The 20,550-nt window shown below is 41.8% G+C and overlaps 1 protein-coding gene across 2 annotated transcripts; it reads right to left on the reverse strand.

The window, feature by feature from the left end:
• Positions 1-496: 496 nt before the first annotated feature.
• On the reverse strand, positions 497-17,018 carry Znf275 (zinc finger protein 275). 2 transcript variants are annotated; one of them, XM_028785330.1, is made up of 6 exons: positions 16,888-17,013; positions 14,744-14,818; positions 8,218-8,309; positions 7,656-7,770; positions 6,576-6,677; positions 497-6,342 (listed from the first exon to the last, which is right to left on the reverse strand). In XM_028785330.1, exons 2-6 carry the CDS (start codon positions 14,769-14,771, stop codon positions 5,180-5,182), a joined length of 1,500 nt encoding a protein of 499 aa, XP_028641163.1. In that variant the 5' UTR covers positions 14,772-14,818; positions 16,888-17,013; the 3' UTR covers positions 497-5,179. The 2 variants fall into 2 exon arrangements, with proteins under 2 accessions (XP_028641163.1, XP_028641164.1); XM_028785331.1 differs by lacking the exon at positions 8,218-8,309 and having other exon boundaries at positions 16,888-17,018.
• Positions 17,019-20,550: the final 3,532 nt, after the last annotated feature.

Below are 20,550 nucleotides of genomic sequence, written 5' to 3' on the forward strand. Positions count from 1 at the left end.
TTCTTAGGGAGTCATGCTTCTTTTCTAAAGTGTTGCTTTCCATCCTTGAGTTTGCCTTTTCTCAACTGGCAGCTGGCTTCACATCTGAGACATTTGTATCTGATCTCATTTCTGAGGCAATGTTTACCAGACAGAGGGTGCCACTGGCTGCCAACAGGACCTACCATTGCTGTCTTTTCTCAGCCTTAAGAGGTAGGCATACCCTTAATTACTGGAACCCATTTGCCACCTCATTCTCAGGCTCTAATTGAGCAAGTCAAAGTCTGGACTTTAACTTTCATCTCAGATTCAGAGGTGAGGAGACAGTCAGAGATTGATAAAACAGTTTCTTGGCTACAGACAACCCCCACTCCATTACCATAGTGCTGTCTGTTCCCTAAAGATCACCAATCCCAGCAGAGATCAAGCTGGCAGCTGAGCTTAGTACTAGAAGGGTGATTCTCTATGTGGAAATACCCCATGATAAAGACAATGGAAATGAGTCAAAAAAGACCTATGCCATTTAACATATATTTATTGAAATCTACTAGATGCAAGGCACTGTGCTAGATTTGGTAGGGGATTAGACATGAAGGGCCACCCCTGTCTTCTAAGAGCTCACAATCTAATAGGTTGGGGAAGGCTGAAAAAGGGGGAGGAGAAGCCAAGTCCACAACTCTAGTGCAAGGCTGATTATAGTGAGTGCCATAAAACAGACAAGAGAATCAGACTTGGGAAGAACAAGAATGCCTCTAAAACTGAATACAAACTGGGGAAGGACACAACTACTATTCTCAGAGATATGCAAGTAGCACTGAGGATCATGTTCAAATATACCATTTCTATTTTTGAAAGTAAGTACTCAAAGCAACATAATGTGAACTACAGAATGTAAGTACACTAGGAGTAGAGATGTCACCAATCCCCTAATCTAGCAGGTTTGCTGGAAATAGTAAAACATTTCTAAAACAGAATAGAATGGGCTACAATGAGCCCATGTTATGAGTCAAATGCTGTTCAGAAAAGGAACTACACTCATACAGAAGACCATGGGTTAAACCCAGAAACTAAAAGGCATAGATTTATACCCATCTTAGTGAACAGAGTACAATGCCACATTTAAACAGGCGTTCATGTCAATCAACTGGATTTAGGCCAGGAATTCTGGATGGGTAGAATGTGAGGAAAGCTAGCAATGTGAATCTTCTTAGGAGGCAGTCCGACTGTCAAATGTAATTGGCTCTTGACAAATTTCAAAAATGCACAGGCCCATTCAAGTTGGCTAAAGGCGTGAGGGGGTAGGTGTCTATGCTGGGGAGACACATAGAATGAAGAAGACAGCTGCCAGAAATCCAGGAACATACAGTCAGTCCTGTTAGGGTGAGACCCAAGTAGCTCTGGGCAGGCCAGCAAGAATATGTAGATCTCCTTGGTTCTACTTCCAGGGGCAATTCCTTGAAATACCTTGTGCATCCCTCCATGCCTCCAATACCAACTAGATACAACAGTTTCCTCTTTTGTATTTCATAGCCCTAAAAGGCCAAGTCCATCTTCTCCAATCAGGTCTGACTGCTGGGTGCTGCCTTTGGGTCAGGTGCGTGGGATTGGTTTAATTAATGTGGTCCAGAAGTGAGGTGGCAAGTCACATGGTACACAATAAGGCCACAGCCTAGGACTGCAGGCAGGGCAGGTGTCATGCCACTTCAAGCACAAAATCAAGCACACAGAATGCAATATCATGGAGAAAGATGCCCACACATCTTTCTGGTGATCTAATGGGGACTATTCTGTAAATCCAAGAGTGGGTATGATACAACCAATTGATATAATCTTAATAAGCAGCAAAATGGTAAACATTTGCTTTTAATTTCACCAAGTATTCAAAAACTCTAATAAAAGCCACAGAGGATTTCTTTCTTAATATGGTAAAGGGGTGGATCTCTATAGAGAGCCAGAATTTTATGTAATCCAGCTGCTCTCCATTCCCTTGCAAGAATACATGTGGTTAGAAAGAAAACTGCAATGAGGTAGATACACGAATGCATAGACAAGCACATACTGCAAGAAACTTGCTCACGTTTGCATTGGACATAGAAGTACACCTAGAGGATCCAAGGAAATCCACCCCCACATTACCCAAGTCAAAGGATGCAACTATGGGCCACATGTTAAAGCCACAACACTGATTGCATTTGGAGAAAGTGGGGATACTGCCAACACCATTTAAAAGCTGATCTGACAACAGTCATGAAAAAGACACGGATTTTTAGTGTTAACTCTGAAAAAGGATTTGTTCAAGAGGAAAAAAAATTACGGAACCCAAACTAGAAAAGAGAAAAAGAGGGTAGGAAGGGATGGGAAGAGTTGCCATGCCCTAGCCAGGCAATGACTACTCACTCTGCTACCTTCCAAGTTAGTACTATTCTAGACTTCAATAATATCTTTTGTCAATCTTGACAAATGATGAGTGACTGAGCAAGAAATGGCATTCTTTCAAGGTAAAGGTACCAGATTTGCTCCCTTGTGGATGTCAACATTCCTTACCCAATAATAGCTGTACAAAACATGTCCTAACAGCTCATAATGAGAAAAGTAATTAGAGGAAAGAGTGGGTTCAGACCGGTTCACAAGAAACCACCAGAACTGAGCCCACAGAGCAACAGGAGTTGCTATGTAGCAACTGTTGTAGGCTTCTCTCCAGTATAGAGAAGGCCTACAGGGCTACTGTGGTGGTCTGGGGGCTTTAGAGAGGCCCTTCTAAACAAGATCTTAGAGGTCATTGTCAGTTAGATATTGCTTCCCAGGATGGGGCTGGAAGCTCTTTCAGGCTATGCCCCATAGAGAGCCCAACCTCCCTTACTAGGGGGCCATAAGGGCATATTTTCTGGCCCCACAACATTCCTTAGGGTACAACTGGAAACTTAGGCCACAGCCCTGATGTGGCCACCTTCTTTACCTGTTGTTTCTTCTGAGGGGGCTTGCCTGAAGCAATAACCCAACTGCAGCCGTGATCAGTTTCAATTTCTGTGCCACATGGACGTCAGGTGGCTTCCTGTCCTCTGATCTTGTTTTACTGCCCTCTTGGGCATGGCTACTCCAAGTCCTAGACCAGATCTTGTACAACCAGCTTTTGTGGCATGGAATGCAGGCTACTGGAGAACACAGCTCCATTTCTCTCCAGGCCTATATGTCATCCCTCTTAGATATAACGCCAGAACACAAAAGAAAATTTCTCAATCTAGTTGCCCAAAGCAGAAACCACAAAGTTGATCTCTCTCATTTCAGAGTCACTTGTTTGGAGGAGAATGAAGGTTAAATAACATTAGCAGTCAGGTCAGTCTTCTGTGTCTGAGATGTTTCTTTGATGGAGCTGCTGCTCAGTCACTAAATCCAAAATAGTCAAGGCTCCCGACAGCTTGAAGGATAGCTAGCTGGTGCCACATTGGGACCATTCTGTTGGTCTAGGTGAAGCTGAGTCCTGTTGCTGGTGGCTGGGGCTATACTCATGAGCAGTCACAGAGTGCTCTGAGCAATGTGTGACAGACACGTCTCTAGTGTGCCTCAGTGGCCAGGTTGTATAGTCAAGTGTTGCCCACAGAGAGTCTGCATCTTAGATGTGACTTGGGCCTGCTTCTCTGGCCCACTTTCATCCAACCTGCCCACCATACAAATGGTCACTTTCTTGGTGGGCAGTTGATTTAACTTTTCTTCTGTAAATAAATTCTCAAAGAAAATGTCATCATACTTAAGTACTGAAGCAATTAAAAGTCATACGTTAGCACACAAGAATTCAAGGATATGTAAAAAACATCTAAAACTTGCACAACAAAAATGTAATAAAGTACAAAAAAACCAAAGCAATAAAAATTAGAAAATAACATCACAATTGATATAGAAAGAACTACTATATAAAATCAATATATCCAAGGCAACTTAATAACTAGTCAAAGGAAATGAACAAATAATTTGCATGCAAGAAAACAGAAATACTATTGAAGTCATTGCATGAAAGATGAGACTAGTAGTCAGAAGGCTTGAAGGGTCCATCCCTGTTTCTGGTGCTAATGAGCTGTGGGATGCCAACAAGTGACCTTCACTGAGTACATACACCTCCTTGCCAGGCAGTATCCTTGCAGGCAAGGCATACTCCTTAGAACCTTAGGAAGTAGGGATTGTGACTACTCCTCACTTCAAAGCTGCAAATGGAGGGAGTGTTGTAAGGATCTTCCAAGGAGGAGATGTCATTTTACCTTTATGTCCTGAAGAAGTCCCTTTCATTTGGGGGTGCTCTCTCACTTTCTTTTGAACAAAACAATACTGTCTGAGGACAAACACCAACTGATGTTTGTTTGGAGTGTTCATAGGGGTCACTGGACTGAATTGGATTACCAAAATGAGAGGCAAAAAAAATTTTATCTCCAGCCCAGTAAGTTTTACTAGGAGTATGATCCAGGAGTGATGTTTGAAAAATCACCACTTTTAAGTGGTGAAGTTATAAGTACAGTGCTAATTTAAAAACACGCAAAGAATGGTACTAATATTATTTTGTTATGGCTTGGGAGGAGATTTCTGGTGAGAGCTTCACGCAGGGATTGTCACAGTGCTGCCATAGCTCAGATCACTCAAACAGGTTCCCATGTTGGTAACATCAAAAATGCACATCAAGATTTAGAAACAAAGGGAGTATGGTGAAAAAGGAGTATTCTCTAAATTAATATATTATTTCATATAATGTGATTTACAATGCATATGTATTACTAAATTAATAAATTAAATATTATGGCATTTGAGCATTCTATTTACATCCCTAAAATTTTATAAATTCAAGTAGGCCAAAACCTTGGGGCAATTTTCCTTTCATATTGATGCCATTGAACAATGCTACATTTCCCTCAGGGATAGAGCTTAGAAAGGACCTCCCAGGTCAGTACTAGACCCCTATTTGCAGATTTTTCTTCTTATTCTGGATGTGAAGATTGAAATACCTTGATGGTACTTTCTGCCAGGAAAAATAGCCAAGCTATATTCATATGTTAAAAGTTATTCTCAATAGGTATACTGGGAAACATTGATATTTATAAATTGCTGGTGGCAGTATAAATCATTTCAACCTCTCACACAATTAAGTAGATAAGTGTTACAAAACTGTTCATCTCCTTTGACTGAGCCACAGCCTCTGCAGACACCTGCTATGCAGTGTTTACTTGCGATGGGAGGGCTGGTGTTTCTGCAGTGCAGAGCGCCTCTTGAAGACACGGCCACATTCACTGCACTCACAGCGCTTGGGCCCACTGTGGATCCTACGGTGGCGGCTCAGGCCTGAGCTCCTCCTGAAGGCCTTGCCACACTTGTCGCACTCATAGGGTTTCAGTCCGCTGTGGATGCGCCTGTGCTTGATGAGGTCAGAAGGCCCTCGGAAAGCCTTGCTGCAGTCGCCGCATGCATAAGGCCGCTCACCACTGTGGATGCGTGTGTGCTCCAGCAGGCTGGAGCTCTGGCGGAAGGCTTTGCCACACTGGTTGCACTCATAGGGCTTCTCACCGGTGTGGATCCTCCGGTGCTTGGTGAGCTCTGAGCTCCTCCGGAACAGCTTGCCGCAGTGAGGACACCCGTAGGGTTTGGCGCCGCTGTGGATGCGCTGGTGCTCTGCCAGGCCGTTGACACCACGGAAGGACTTGCCGCAGTCATCGCAGTCGAAGGGCAGGTGGCCCGTGTGCATCCTCTGGTGCTTGAGAAGTTCCTGGCGGTCCAGGAAATCCCTGCTGCAGGCCTTGCACGCAAAGGGCTTTTCCGAAGTGTGAAGCTTCTGATGTCGAAAGAGGTGGGTGTTGGCTTTGAAGGACTGCCCACACTCCTCACAATCAAAGGGCTTCTCTCTGCTGTGCACCCTCAGGTGCTGACTAAGGCCTGCGTTCTTCTTAAACCTTTTCCCGCACTCCTCACACTCAAAGGGCTTCGCCTCCCTCTCCATTTGCTCCCTCTTTTCCAAGGCATCTTCCAGAGCCCGACTGGGGCCAGGCCGGGACTGAGCGGCCACAGCTGCGTGGCTCTTCCTGTGCTCATTAAATTCTGACACCCCCCTGAAGACCTTCCTGCAATCGCCACACTCCCAGCCCTTCTCCTCACTGTGAACCCTCTGATGCTGAACAAGGAGCACTTTAAGGCGGAAGGTGTCCCCACACTCTTTACATGCAAAATGGTGTTCTATGGGCAGACTTTGTGGGCTCCCTCCCCTTCCCCCAGAGTCCCCATTCTGTTTGACCTCAGCGCTGGGGTCATTGGCCCTCGGGGAACTCGTGGACGCCATCTCTTGCAGCTGGGCTTCTTCATCCATCTTCTGGTGGGAAGTCGAAGAGGTGCTTTCTACAATGATAAAGCATAAATGAGATACAACAGTCTACAGAGAGCCCAGGAAAATAAAATCCTCTCCCCCAACTGCTGAGCAACAGGAAGGACCTTGAAGCCATCAGAGGCAAGCACAAGAGGGAAAGGTAGGAAAGTCCTGAGTCTGACTTCAAACCTAAGAGCTCAGCAGGTGCCTTTAACCCAAATCCAAGACCCTCTCCCAAACTTCCTCATGTTTCCTTTATGCTCACCAGGGTGCTTAGTGTGATCTGTGCTGAGGGATGGCTCTGATACCAACAGAACTTGTCCTTGTGACAGGTGAGATACCAAAGCAGGATTCACAACAGGAACTCCTGTTAATGGAAGAAGAAGGCAGCCACTGATGTCACTATGGAGGCACAGGGGAAGAGCTGTCTATTACTGTATTATATAAGTCATATATGCAATTCAAATGTACTTCTCAAGGGCAAGCTCCTTCTGGGGACTGTAGGAAGGCAGGCTCTGGGCCCTCTTAGCAGAGGCTCCAGAAACCCAGTAGGTAGCATCTTGGCCAGATGAACTTACCCCTTTGTCTACTTCTGTTCACTGAACATCATGCTCTTCCCAGATCTCTACAACTCTCAATTCAAACTCTCAGCAGTTCATACTTCTAAAAATTCCCTATTCCATGCAAACATCTGACAAACAACTCTCAACAATGAGCCCCAATCAACTGGCCATGGTTGGTATAATATAAAATAATATAATATATATTCATATATATACATACACATATTGTGTGTATATATATGTATATATTGACATAATTGGTATAATTATATGCTATCTCAGCCTTACGGTTAAGATCAAATATAGCATCTATTCTGATCAATTTAATGTGTGATATATTCTTTATCTAAATACAGTCTATTAAATTTTAAAAGTACTCTAAACTATCATAACAAATTTTCTCTAACTTCTATTTTTATAGTTATTTATTGTGTATGTAACTGGGTAAGCATGTTCATGTCATGGTGTGCTTGTGGAAGTCAGAAGGCAACTTGCAGAAATTGATTGTTTCCTCCTACCTTATGAGTTCTGGGGACTGAACTTAGGTCAGAAGGTTCTGTGGCAAGCATCTTTATGTGCTCAGCCATTTAATTGAGTACTGTTCTAATTTCTTTCAAGTGAAAAGACTGGAATGGAGATCTTTCCATGCCACAAGGAGTTGGGGGAATTGCTGTTCTGTTTTCAATAAGAAAGGGCAAAGTGAGGTTATAAAGGGTGGCCGTGTAACTGCAACTCCACTTTCAGTAGGTGGTGGGTCTGAGAAGTTCTGGAGGCATCCTTACCAATGGAGGTCACAGCCCTGGAATATGCCAGTGCCTGCTGCTCTGGGCTCAGACTCAGACTCAGCCACTCTTGTTCTGTGAGGTGCCACGGTACAATATCAAATGACATTAAATCCTGAAAGAAATCACATTGACAGTCAGTCTTTTTACCTAATTTGTAATGAGGCAGGGTGATACCAGTGATGCCAGGGGCAAGAGATTAGAGCTTGAAGTATTCACATCTGTGCATGTTGCTAATGTGGAGATCTAGCCACAATCTCAAGGAGTCCTAGAAAGAAAACATGATCACAAAAGAGGAAACCTGGGCTGTCTGGTCCTGGGACTCCCACTGTCTTCCCAAAGGACACAGACTCAACTCTTTTATGTATACAATGGGCATCATAAGCACACTGGGGATTCATTCCTTGGCAGCCTGTGGGAGAGAAGCAGAGGACAGGAAGGAAGGCAGTGGCCAGGGTTCATGCCCTGCTGCATGTCATGCTGGGGAAGAGGCAGAGGCTGAGGCCAAAATCAGGGAGCAGTGACAAAATCTCAAGCAAGGCAAGAGGGAAGCACAGCTCACCTGGGCCTCCGGCATCTCAAGAGGGACTGCCAGGACCTGGTTTCCTGGGGCTCCATCTTGGGGAAGGGCAAGACCTTGGGGAGCAGGCGGAGCTAAGGAAAGTGAAAAAAGCTGTGAGTGACAACAGCCCTGTTTCTTTGTCCCCTGGGATGACAGTAGTGATTTCCCTAGCTTTAAATCTTGCAGAGTTTTCTCTCTCAGGCTGGCTAAATAACAAGGCAGAGCATGAGTATGTAGGAGAAAACATTTGAAATAGTAGGAAAGTAGGCTCGAAAAGAATTAATATAGGTAGACCAAAGGGAGGCAAGATAAGACAAACAAATGCTAGTCAAGGCAGAGTTGAAGACAGCTACAGAGAGCTGCTGGCAGGAGAACTAGCTACAAGAGACTGATTGACTATAGGACTCTCTTAAAGTAACCCTGGATGAGGTTAATATTCATACTACAGAGGGAGGAAGCACACTAAAGAGAGTACCAGGGGAAGTAACTCAGAGATGAGTTATCTTTTTTATGGATACCTAAAACTGATGGGGCGACTGAAAGGAAGGGAAGTGACAAAGAGCAGGAACCTGGACTTCTTCACCAGTGGTAGAGCCAGAGAAAAATGCTTCTAAGAAAAGCTCTTCAAACACTATATTAATAAAGAAAAGATCTCAAGTGAGTGTGTATGTGTGTGTTACCTTTTCCTACATATTGCAAAGACTGTGAGCTACTGGAAGATCTTACCACAGAAGTCTGTGCATTATAGGCCTCCAACTTCAGTGAGTTCAAAGAAAAACAGCCCATAGTTCATGTTCTAATGTCAACTCAGTTCAACTCATAATTAAGTGAAAAGGAAACATTTTAGCACTAGCTTAAGGACTACAAAAACCCAAGCACTCCAGAAAGATTTAAATATGGTATCTTAGAAGGGATGAATGGAAATCCCCATGTATGGCCAAGATGGAGTAACAAGGAACAGATTTAACATCTGCAAACAATTTGTAAACCTGTGTTCAATAGTAGTTTTTAATACTAGGACAGTAGGAAGCACAGGATCAATATCCTCAGATAAATAAATGAGATAAGTTCTGTTATCTATTCAGTGTTCTACCTAGAGGCAATGTCCTCCAGATTGAGCGTGTAGGAGGGGTGAATCCAAAGAGAGCTTAGCAACCTCACCAGAAGCTTCTGAAGCTAGCATTCTGGGTGGTAGGCCAGATAGGGTTGCTGAGCAGGTTTCAGAAAGCCCAGGGCCATGTAGGAAAAAGAAGTGAAAAAGATATGCATAAGGCTTCCCTTGAATCTTTTCTGACTGCAATTATTGAATGAAACTCCCAAGGACTTTAAGCTGAACAGTTCTTAGGACACACAGAGGTAAGATGTTTAAGGTCTGATCAACTCACATACAATCCCTATGTTTCCCCAGAACATTCAGAAGCCAACACAGAAGGAACATGGTTCAATGGTCTATTCTTAAAACCCATTCTGCAGATCTTCCCTATAAAAATTTAATTATAGGGTCCAAAGACATTAAACTGACTTACAAACAACTACTCATAACCCTCAAAGTCTAGACACTCAAAGATATAATTACTATAAGATCTACTTTCCAATAAAAAATTATTGAACTACCAAGAAACACAAAAATGTGACCTATAGCAAAGAGAATAAGCAGTCAACAGGAACATCCAGAAATGAGCAATATAAGTTAAAGATAAGGAAAAAAAATAATTTAACTATGCTTCATTATTGAAGGAAAAATGGGGATACAAAGTAAAACAGAGGATATTGAAAGAACCAAATGGAATTTTTGTAGATTAAATATATATAGAAATAAAAATTCCACTGGTTGTGATTAGATTCTACAAGAAATAGTTGAAAACATGAAGATATAGCAATAGAAGCTATCTAAAACAAAGCCAGAGAGAAAGCTAACATAATTAAATTTCTTAAAATGATAAGAGGAATATCTTAAAAGTAGCTAGAGGGAAGAAAAGTTGTAAAAGAAAGAAGACAATTAAGTATTATAATAAAAGACTGTCAACAAAGAATTCTATAGTCAGAAAAATTCTATCAAAAATGGAGAATAAATGAATATTCAAAAATGAAGGATAGATGAATATTTTAGATTAAAGCTGACATTTAGACAACTTGCCCTTAGCAGTTCTGTACTCATAAAATATACCAAAGTTAATGTTCATGTGGAAGGAAATGAAATAAGACTTAGAGCTACACAAAGGAACAAAGAGACATGAGACTTTCAACTTCTGCATTTCAAAATTTTTAAAATTTAGGTAAGCATTTCAAGAATAAGCAGTAGCTAAACATATAAGCATATGTTTTTTATCAAGCTCCCCAAGACTGTGCTGAATGCTAATACTTCAAAAGAAGAAAAGGGGAAAAGAAGATATGGGACAAATGGAAATAAATAGCAGGATGGTGAACTTGGACTCTATCATGCAAATACTAAAGTTAAATATAATGGACCAAGCACTTTCAATCAGAAGGTAGAGACTGTTAGATTGTATTAAAACAGAAGACTATGTACTGTCTAAAAACAGTGCTAAGGATACGGACATTTTAAAAGTAAAAACACAGAAAATAGTATACTAAACCAGTATGTATATATATATATATATATATATATATATATATATATATATATATATATATATACACACACACACATACATACATACATACATACATACATACATATACACACACACACACATACATACATGCAGGGTGAATGATCAAGGTGGGTCACAGTTCTAAAGTTTCTAGTACAAGGTCCTAGAACTCAATGCATAAAAGCCAATAGGTGGCCAGACTAAGATAACATTTCAGCCAATTGCAAAACTGTGAATTCTTTACAGAAGAAACAGGTAGAGATAACATTTGACTGAAAACCCAAAGAGGGGAATAAGAGAGGAGAAAACAAATACACATATAGTCACATTTTCATAGAAAGAAGGAAAATACTGAGAGTGACCGGTAGCTAGAATAAGCACACTGATTCAATGCTTATATGCAGGGAGACACAAGGAGAGAGACAAGATCTGGAAAGATTTATTTTTTTTAAATTGGCTTTTAAGCATCAAGCTGAATTTCACTAGTTTCAAAAAATACTAATTTTAGATAACTTTGGTAGGCAAACCTGGGATAAGACAGACAAGTAGCATGCCAGAGAACAGGTCTGGAACCAAGAAAATGGCAGGAGAATGGCTCAGATAAAATGACCAGTATTTCCTGGCATACCCATATGGGAAAAACAGGCAAAGAGAAAAGACCAATGGGAATCTATAGGCAATCTGTGAAGAGGGGTGACCAGAAAGTCTATGTTAAGATTTCTTGAAGGTATGGGCAGAAGGTCTAATGTGACCCTAAAGTCCTGGAAAGCCCTCCTACCCATTTTTAGCTGATTGCTTAGCAAAAGGTGTTCTCCAAATGTGTGATGTCATCCTCATTTATTCAATGGACAAAGCAGGGTTCCTTTGGCTTAATGCTTCCTGCCAAGCATTCAATGTCTAGTTTGATTTTGGCTTCCTATACAAACACAATGAACTAGTCATAAACTTACTACATGATTTTGTTTTTGAAACAATTCAGTTTCAATTAACATTGATGAAATGGAGAAAGGGTCATCAAATCACATATGCACTTCTGGAGAAAATGGTCTTTCATATAAACCTTCTTGCCTAGCACACAATTGTATAGCCTACTTCCACCAATCACCCCATCCAGACACACTGACCTTCATACAGATGTAAGATGCCAAGGCTGTGGCCCTCAAAGCCTGTGAACCTGCCAAGGACACCATCTCTTATCGCAGGAGGTTCCTTCTAATAATTCAGGCCTTAACTCAAATGTCACTTCCTTAAAACCTCTTTAATTCTCTAGCCCTGGTAGTTTACTCCAAACATTTCACTAACGAAAAATTCTCTTTTGGAATTGCTTTTCTCAGAAAAAAACCTGATCCGACAAGATAAGATCTTCTCTTCATTGGTTACTCCTAAATTCATGGTGTATGTAGCAGACACTGGCACCATATAGGACATGGTATAGTGTGGAACAACTGATCAATGTAAGCCAGTGGTGTGTTGAATGGAGCAAGCTTCCTTTTATGGAGCATATGATATGAATACTTAGAGCTGCTTGTCATATAATGTCACTATCACAACTAGAACTTGTTGTTATCACCACCATTTTCTAGAAAATAATGTACAAGCCCAAGTATCTGGGCCAGAACCAGAAGATAGTAACTACTGTGCAGGCTTCATGGAATGGATAGACGTTTGGAAGCTACCTTCAAAGCATACGATCAACATGCCATTTCAGAGCACCACTACACAAATACATACATATTTTCCTCTCTCTTAAACACACACACATACACACACATACACACAGGCACGCGCACACACACACGCACACACACAAGCAGAGGTCTTCCAAATCATCCACCTTTAATGAAACAAATCCCACTGAAGTGTTTTTTTCTTAATTGGCATTATTAACTGTTAAAAGTCCTGGAACTACAACCCCCAAAGAATTGATAATTATCCTTCTTATTGAGCAATAGGAATGGCCTTTCCTATACTAGTTCACCACAAGGATTTGGATTGAGAGCACTTTAGCTTCTGCTGACTATGTGATGGCCACCCACAATAACAGAGCCCTTGAATACATAGATAATTTAGAAGGTACTCATGACAATAAGAGGGAAAAAAGTAGGCCCTGCTCTCACAAAGGAAACTAAACTCTGCCCAATTAACTAAGTGTAGGAAAATAATTTTAAAATGTTATTACACATGAATCCCTACTGTGGTTAAAAAAATCTACCATTGATCCTGAAGACAACTGGATCACTTAACCTCTGTATTGCACAACTATTCTACTTTTAAATGGTAGAATTAATCTAGAAAAGAAGCTGGATGCTGTGACAATAGTGTCAATTGCAGGTGAAATGGGTTTTTGGAGATGAAAGTCAAGGCAATTCCATAGAGTACATGAAAGTCATTGTAGTTCACCCAAAGGACACAGACTAATGTAACCCTGAACATAAGTCATTCAGGACAGAAAAGCATAGCCTGAATACTAAAGATTTTTCCACAGTATACTCCTACCTCTAACTGGGAAAGTAAAGCTAAGAGAACCACTGCAGGAAAATAAATCTTCAACTTTTAAGGCAAACAACAGTCTTCTTTACATGGGAAACAAAGGCCCCGACTACCCATGCCCAGAGCACAAAGGCTTCATCAGGGTTAACTGCGAGTTTCACATTGGGCCTTGCCAAGTCCATGTATGCTGCAGCTGTTTAACAAACATCTGCTGTGAGAATACATGTGCAGCAGTCGTGTCAATTGCAGGGCTGGGCTAGTATGAAGTTTAAAACACCAGAGCTCATGTGCTGACCAAATCGTCCTGCTCAGAACAATATATTGGTTTTTAAAATGAATTAACATTTAGTCATTGATACTTCCACATGTGTTTTCTGCAGTACTAGTGGTAGAATCATCCTAAGGATCCATCAACATATAAATAAATAAAATATGGCATCAGCCACAATAGAGTTTTATCCAGTCACAAGTTTTACCTGAGCAACTTATTTAAATTTACTGCATAGAATGTTAAACATTAAGAGAACCAATATAACCATTTTATTTTTTACCTGAAAGAACAGAAATTAAGAGTTGAATTCAACAGACATAAAACAACCTATATCATAAAAACTGGGAAATAATTTGGCGTCTTTTGTACTTCCCTACACAGGGATTATCTTTCTGCGGCAGCAGGGGAGGAAGAGGCAGAAATACCACTCAAATAAGACCCATCTGGAAGTTTCCAGAAGCTTCCAAGGGTACCTCAAATACCTAGACTGCCTTAAGTATTGAAATGAGAACCTGCATCTTTAGGACATGTGTTTCTTTAGGTTTTATCATCAACTTGTCACAAACCTAGAGTCACCTAAGAAGAATGATCTCAATCAAATATCCTGTAGGCTATGTTTAGGAGACATTTTCTTGGTTGATGGTTAGTGTTGGAGGAGACCAGCCTTAGGCAGGAAGGCTAAATTTAGCTAAGCAGTGAACCAGAGAGCACGTCTGTAAGTAATGATCCTCCATGTTGCCCCAGCTTCTCTCAATGATGGATTAAGACAGGGAAGTGTAAGCCCATAAACCCTTAGTTGCTTTTGCTCAGGGTGTTTTATCATACCAACAGAAAACCAAACTGCAACAGATCACAAAGCTTTTGTTATTCAATTCCCTTTAGGGCCAGAGTAAATGTGCTACAAGCTTATGAACACTCAAAAGAGATCTGGTACCAGTAGGGGTCAGGGGGCAGTTTTCAGCCCCCTTTCCTTGGTACTGTGTGTCTAAAATTGTCAGAATTGCTTCTGGGCTGGTAGTTCAGCAACACTAGCATATATGAGCTTCCAGAACTAAAATACTTCTTTACTATCTTGTACCTCCACCCACGGGCCTTCCAGCAGCATAGCAGCTTTACCACCTTCAGACAGGTGATAAATACCCAGACTTACCTAAAAATGACACACAGGGATGACTCATCTCGTTTAGAACAGTTCGAGAGATTAGTCCTGTAGGGAAGGTCTCACCTGTTGGATTGAAATAAGTTGGGTGAACAGAAGCAGCTCATACATGTACCTTCCAGGAACCTGTCCTTTTCATACTCAGTGTTCAAGGGCAAGACAAGCTGTGTAATTGAAATGGTACTGCCAAGGTCTGGATGTGCTTCAGTGAGTCCAGTGTCCAAGTACTGAGTGGACCCAGGGGCTACAGGTGCTCCTGGCCTTTATATTCCCAAATGAACCTGGCAGGCCAGGAGGTGGGCAAGAGGCACGGGCTCATCTTGTATTGTGAAATCTGGCTGCTACTCAAAAGTGCAGAATCCCTAAAAGGCCAAAAGGGATGACTGTCTTACCAGAAAAGTCTGTTTCTCTTGGAATATTTGTGTCAGTGTATATCTTTTTCTGTATGTGTGGGTGGGAAGGCATCTGTTTTCTCTGTTTTGCCTGGGCACCTGTCTCTGTTAAAGTTTCCCTCTTTATTCCATTCTATAAAAAGCCAGAAAGTAGACCAGAAGGGAATTTTATATTGTTTGTTATGTTTAATTGAGGAAAGGTTTATGTTCCCATTTTTCCAATACACAATGACATCTTTCTAAAAATCAAAATAAAATTTAAGTATAGAATCATTAAGGGCATACCATCCAGATATAAAAGATTACAAACTGGGAGTATGGTGAGATGCTATGCAGCTGCCCTGGGCCATCTAAAGGGCCCAGATAGTTTTAGAAGGGCTGGATCACCGTTAGAAACCAGGCTAATGATTCAGTAAAAAATTCTAGTGGTAGAGGCACAGGTCTGGGTGGTTGTTATCAAACTGCCATCTTTCAATATGCAGACATTGGACGTTTTTAAAATTTGGACGTTCCCCCATATCTTATATCAGACAGATTTCCTATCCTTCTGAAGCTATGCTGGTGGTCAGACTTCTGACGAGAGAACTCACACTATGTAGCCAATTTTTCCAAGGGGTCTTTCATTAACAGAAGGCTAGAAATCACTGCTCTATGGGATTCTAAATACAGATTCAGGATCACTTTGGGGCAAGACTGTGTCAGACACTGTGAATGTTGTTTCTATAACAAGGTCCAGTGGGAGAAGGGGTGAGGTAAGTGGTCCTACCCAGGAGAAGTAGTATTTCAGTAGTATTTATGAGTAGAAATTTTCTCGTAAAGGAAAATGTAGAGACTGAGGTTTAATAGGAAATGTTCCACTGATCAAGAAGACTGGAGGGGGCTGCCTGCCTCTGGGTCCAAGGCTGGCCAGAGGGTGTCAACTGGCACAGGGTGAGCCCTCTGGGAAGAGAGCCAGGAATGGGGGTGGGACACTGTAAAGGACCATGGGCTTTGGTCAGCAGGCAAGTGGGAGTATGCATGTGTGTAAAAAAGACATGTAATTAATTACCCAAATATAGACTGGAGGAACCAGTAAAGTTTAGGAGAAAGGGGAAATGGAGTGGTGCCAAAAAATGTGGTTCCCAGGAGGGCCACTGTGGAAAGGTCTCTTCATCTGGCAAGGATTCCCTTCAGCACTCCCAAATTTCTGCCCTAAGAAACATACCTGCTCCTGTGCAGCCACCATTCAAATGGAAAGGTAGATCCCTTCCACCCAAAGCCAGAACCTTCTTCAGGGCCCCAGAGGCTCAACCCCTCCCCCATACTAGGGGAAAGTCCCTTCAGCCCTTACGACAGTTCCCAAGGCCTCCGTGTCGCTGAGGGGTGGGAGGGGCGTCCACCCCCATCTCCTGACCGGCTCCTAGTCCTTAGCATCCTTCAAAGAGCAACACAGGCCTCAACACATCTGTGATTCCCGCCTTGGACCGCTGCCCCAGCCCTGCACTAGAAGGCCTCAGGGCCTCACCATGCCCACCCACCACCACCTTTCCCTTTTGAACACTGGTTTGCTCCAAGGCCCAGCAGCACCCCACTCTACGAAATGCCCCCTTCCCCGTTTATTCTCCCGAGGTCCACGCACTCACACAGGCCTCCCAGCGCAGCCTCCTACCGCCCCACACGCTCTCTCCGCCACACATCCTTGCTCACGCGCACAATCTCAAGATCACTCGAGCTGCACATCCCTCCTGTAGTCCGCACGCTCACCCGGCCCACAGCGCCTGACTCTGGGCCCTCTCAGAAGAAGAGCGGGCGCGGTGTAGGCAGGCCCGGCGTGGCAGGAAGCGCCACGGAGCCGCCTGTGCCTGGAGGAGCCCTGCAGCCCGGCAGCGCGTTTCCGGAGCCGGGGGCGCCGCCTGGGGTTCTGAGATCGAAGCCCCGCCTCGGCCCCGGTCCCGCCCGGCCTGTTGGCTGCGATTGGCCTGAGAGGGGGGTGGGACAGAAGGGGGCATGTCTGGGGCGGGCTGAGGAGAGGAGGTGGGATAGATGAGACTAGGGGAGTAAAACTCATGGATCCTAGGTGGTGACTGTGGAACGAATGTAAAAACGAATAACGAATAAATAAATGAGCAAAATAAATTGTTAGTGGGAGACAATGAAGAAATTGACAAGGCCAGGGCCTCACCCTAACCCTTCAGAATGATGGTAGGGCTGGAGGAGGGCACTCAAGAAAAGAGTGCAGGGGTCAGAGTCCTTAATCATAAAGTCATGCATGAGCCCTCTCTGTGCCAGACACCAAGAATACAACCATGAACAAAACTAGACCCTCATGCCTATCTTAGCCACACATCAGTCACCCCAGAGCTCCTATGAGAGTACCATATGCTTATTAGGGATCACACAGCAATAAATAAACAGTAACTTGAATTTCAGAGTAGCAGTTTATACCATGAATCCCAAAACAAGGGTCTTGGTTCAGAGGTGCTGTAAACAGCTGCCAGTTCAAAATTACTTTTTTGGGTCAACTTCACTTCTTTGCATTTGTGCATCCTTGGCGATGCAAGTAACTGCTTTCTTAAATATACTGACTGGTTTCCCGAGGGAGGCACTAATAAACAAAGATCAATACAAAACTCCCTAGAAGAGTGATGAGAACTTCACCCAACATACATCCAGGTGATGTTTGGAATGACCAGGAGGTGTGTGTGTGTGTGTGTGTGTGTGTGTGTGTGCTTCTTTGAAACTGCAGCATCTATGGACAAAAGCAACACCAAAGGTAAACACCTATAATTTTGACATATCCAGCATAAGAAAGGAAAATCGGGTGCTGGAAAGATGGCTCAGCCTGTAGAGTGCTTGTCTTGCAAACCTGAGGACCTGAGTTCATTTCCAAGTACCCATGTTAAAAACAAGTGAAGCCCCTGCATGTAGTCTCAGTACTGGAGAAGTGGAGGTAAGTGAGCTGGATGGCCAGCCAGTCTAGCCTGCATGATGAATTCTGGACCCCTGAGAGACTCTGCTCAAAAAAATCACAGATGACACTTGCTGTTCTCCTCTGACCTTCACAAGCACACATACATACACATATATGTGTATACACTGGAACACACAAATACACACATATAGACATGGATACACACACAAAGGGAGTTCTGGAGTTCAGGGAGGAAAGGAAAAGAGGTACTGGCAATAATGAACATAACATACTTTCTATTCTTGTCAGTTAGATAACATTTTTATTTTCTCCCTACATTTTATTATAAAAACTCTGCAACATACTGAACACTAGAAAGTTGATGCCTATGTACCAATCTTTAATCCTGTACAAAAGCATTATGTTGTATTTGCTGGACTCTATGCTTGTCTTTATTTTACTGATGTGTTTCAAATAAGGTGCAATTAGTATACCTCACTAGTAAGTACTTCATCAAGTATAGCATTAACTAGAGGTCCACTTTTTTACTGTCCTTTTTATTATTTTTGAGGCAAAATTTGCTTTCAGTGAAATATACAAATCTATATAGTAAGTTTTGACGAAATACGTTCCCTAAACCCCTATTCAAACACAATCCATTATGAGAAGTCTGGAAATTTCCCATTCCTATTCCATACATCCTATTCCAGGACAATTCCACAGGGAAGCCACTATTCTTAAATTTCTCACTATAGACAGCCTATTTGAGTAATTCCTACTGCATGTGAATGGGATATATAGTATGTATTATTTTCAACTACTCTGTCTGAATTCTTTCCTTTACTCTGATACTTTTGAGATTCCTCTATATTGCTGAAATATATTTCCTTGCTGAATCATTTGTCATTGTCCTTTATCTTATCATGTGGGCTGTTTACAATTGGGATTGTTATTCACTATATGAATAGTTGTGTATGTTTTTGAGTGAACATATGCTTTCATATTTTTTTTTCTGGAGTAAAAACCTGGAAGGGAAAATTTGCCACGTCACAGGGTAGTTGTATGTGTTATTAGCAACTGCCAGAATGTTTTTCAAAGTGGATCCACAATTGAGACTCCTACACAGAAATGTGTGAGAGTTCATTTTATTTCTCATCCTCATCAACATTTTGGTTGCCAGCCTTTATTTTTATCCATTCAAGTGGGTTTGAAGTGATTTCTGTGATCATTTCCTTGATGACTAATTACATTAAATATGTTTTATGTTGGAAGTGTTCATTTCTGTACCTTCCTTTGTAATGTGGCTGCTCAAATCATTTGCCTAACTCTACACAGTTGTTTGTCTTTATGTGTGTGTGTGTTTGAAAATAAAACCATATGTGCTGGAATTTGACATGCAATAAATTGCATGTTTAAACTATGGTAATTGAATTGTGATTTAAGCACCATACTTTACTGAGATTTCATAAACGTGCATGTAACTATGAAGTCTTCACCTAAATGAAGTCAATAATTTATCTATTATTTCCAAAGTTTCATCAGCCCCTACTAATTTCTTTCTCCTCCTCCCCTATTGCCATGTAGTCAGTGATTTGCTTATTATTCCCAAAGTTGTTTGTATTTCCTAGAGCTGCACATTGAACCCTGTTTGGTGGCTTTCAGTCAACAATGTGATGGTATTCTTAGTCTGCTGTTCCTCTACAATTTAAAAGTCCAGAAACTGTCAATCTGATCATACTAAGATGTGAGAATTCCACCCGGGTGGTGGTGGCACACGCCTTTAATCCCAGCACTTGGGAGGCAGAGGCAGGCGGATTTCTGAGTCCGAGGCCAGCCTGGTCTACAGAGTGAGTTCCAGGACAGCCAGGACTACACAGAGAAACCCTGTCTCGAAAAACCATGACTTAAGGTTTTGTCGCAGATATTCATTGTCAGGTTAAGAAATTTGCCGTCTTGTTTTCTGAGAGTTTAAAATAATTCTTTAAAAAATCTGCAGTGGATGTTAGAGTTTCTCAAATGCTTGTGTTACACCTGCTGAGGTAATTATCCAGCTCTTCCTTTCTTCATTTGTTAATAAATTGAATTACATCTTGACTTGTATTTCCTTGAGCAACTCTTCTCATGGTGTGCAATCCTTTAACATTTTAAAAGTCACATTGATAAAAAATTTTTTTAGAATGTTTTATGTATGACTTCATAAACCATATTGATTTATAGTTCTCTTTTTTTTCACTTTATGAGGCAGAATCTTACTACCAAGACTAGAAAAAAAAAGAATAGTAAAGTAAAAGCAAAATAAGTACAAGGAAGGAGGTATTAGAGACAAGAGTAGAGATCAACAAAATAGAAAAAACAAACTGGGGAGAAAATGAGCAAATCATGCATATTTTTAAAAATAACATGACTTATAACCCTTGGAAGGTTAAATAAGAAAAAGGTGATATCTAATGATTGGTATCAGAAATCACTAATTATTTAAGAAGTTAGATAAAATGGACACAATTTTCCAAACCCTG

This window comes from Grammomys surdaster, unplaced genomic scaffold, assembly GCF_004785775.1.
Source record: "Grammomys surdaster isolate TR1022 unplaced genomic scaffold, NIH_TR_1.0 125179, whole genome shotgun sequence".
In the NCBI taxonomy this organism is placed as follows: Eukaryota; Metazoa; Chordata; class Mammalia; order Rodentia; family Muridae; genus Grammomys; species Grammomys surdaster.

Coding starts and splice junctions, on each gene's coding strand:
- Znf275 (XM_028785330.1), bottom strand. CDS start 14,771: ATGAGTCATCCCTGTGTGTCATTTTTAG. Junction 7,771..8,217: donor TTGAGATGCCGGAGGCCCAG/GTGAGCTGTGCT, acceptor GATTTCTTTCAG/GATTTAATGTCATTTGATAT. Junction 6,678..7,655: donor CAGGGCTGTGACCTCCATTG/GTAAGGATGCCT, acceptor TTCCATTAACAG/GAGTTCCTGTTGTGAATCCT.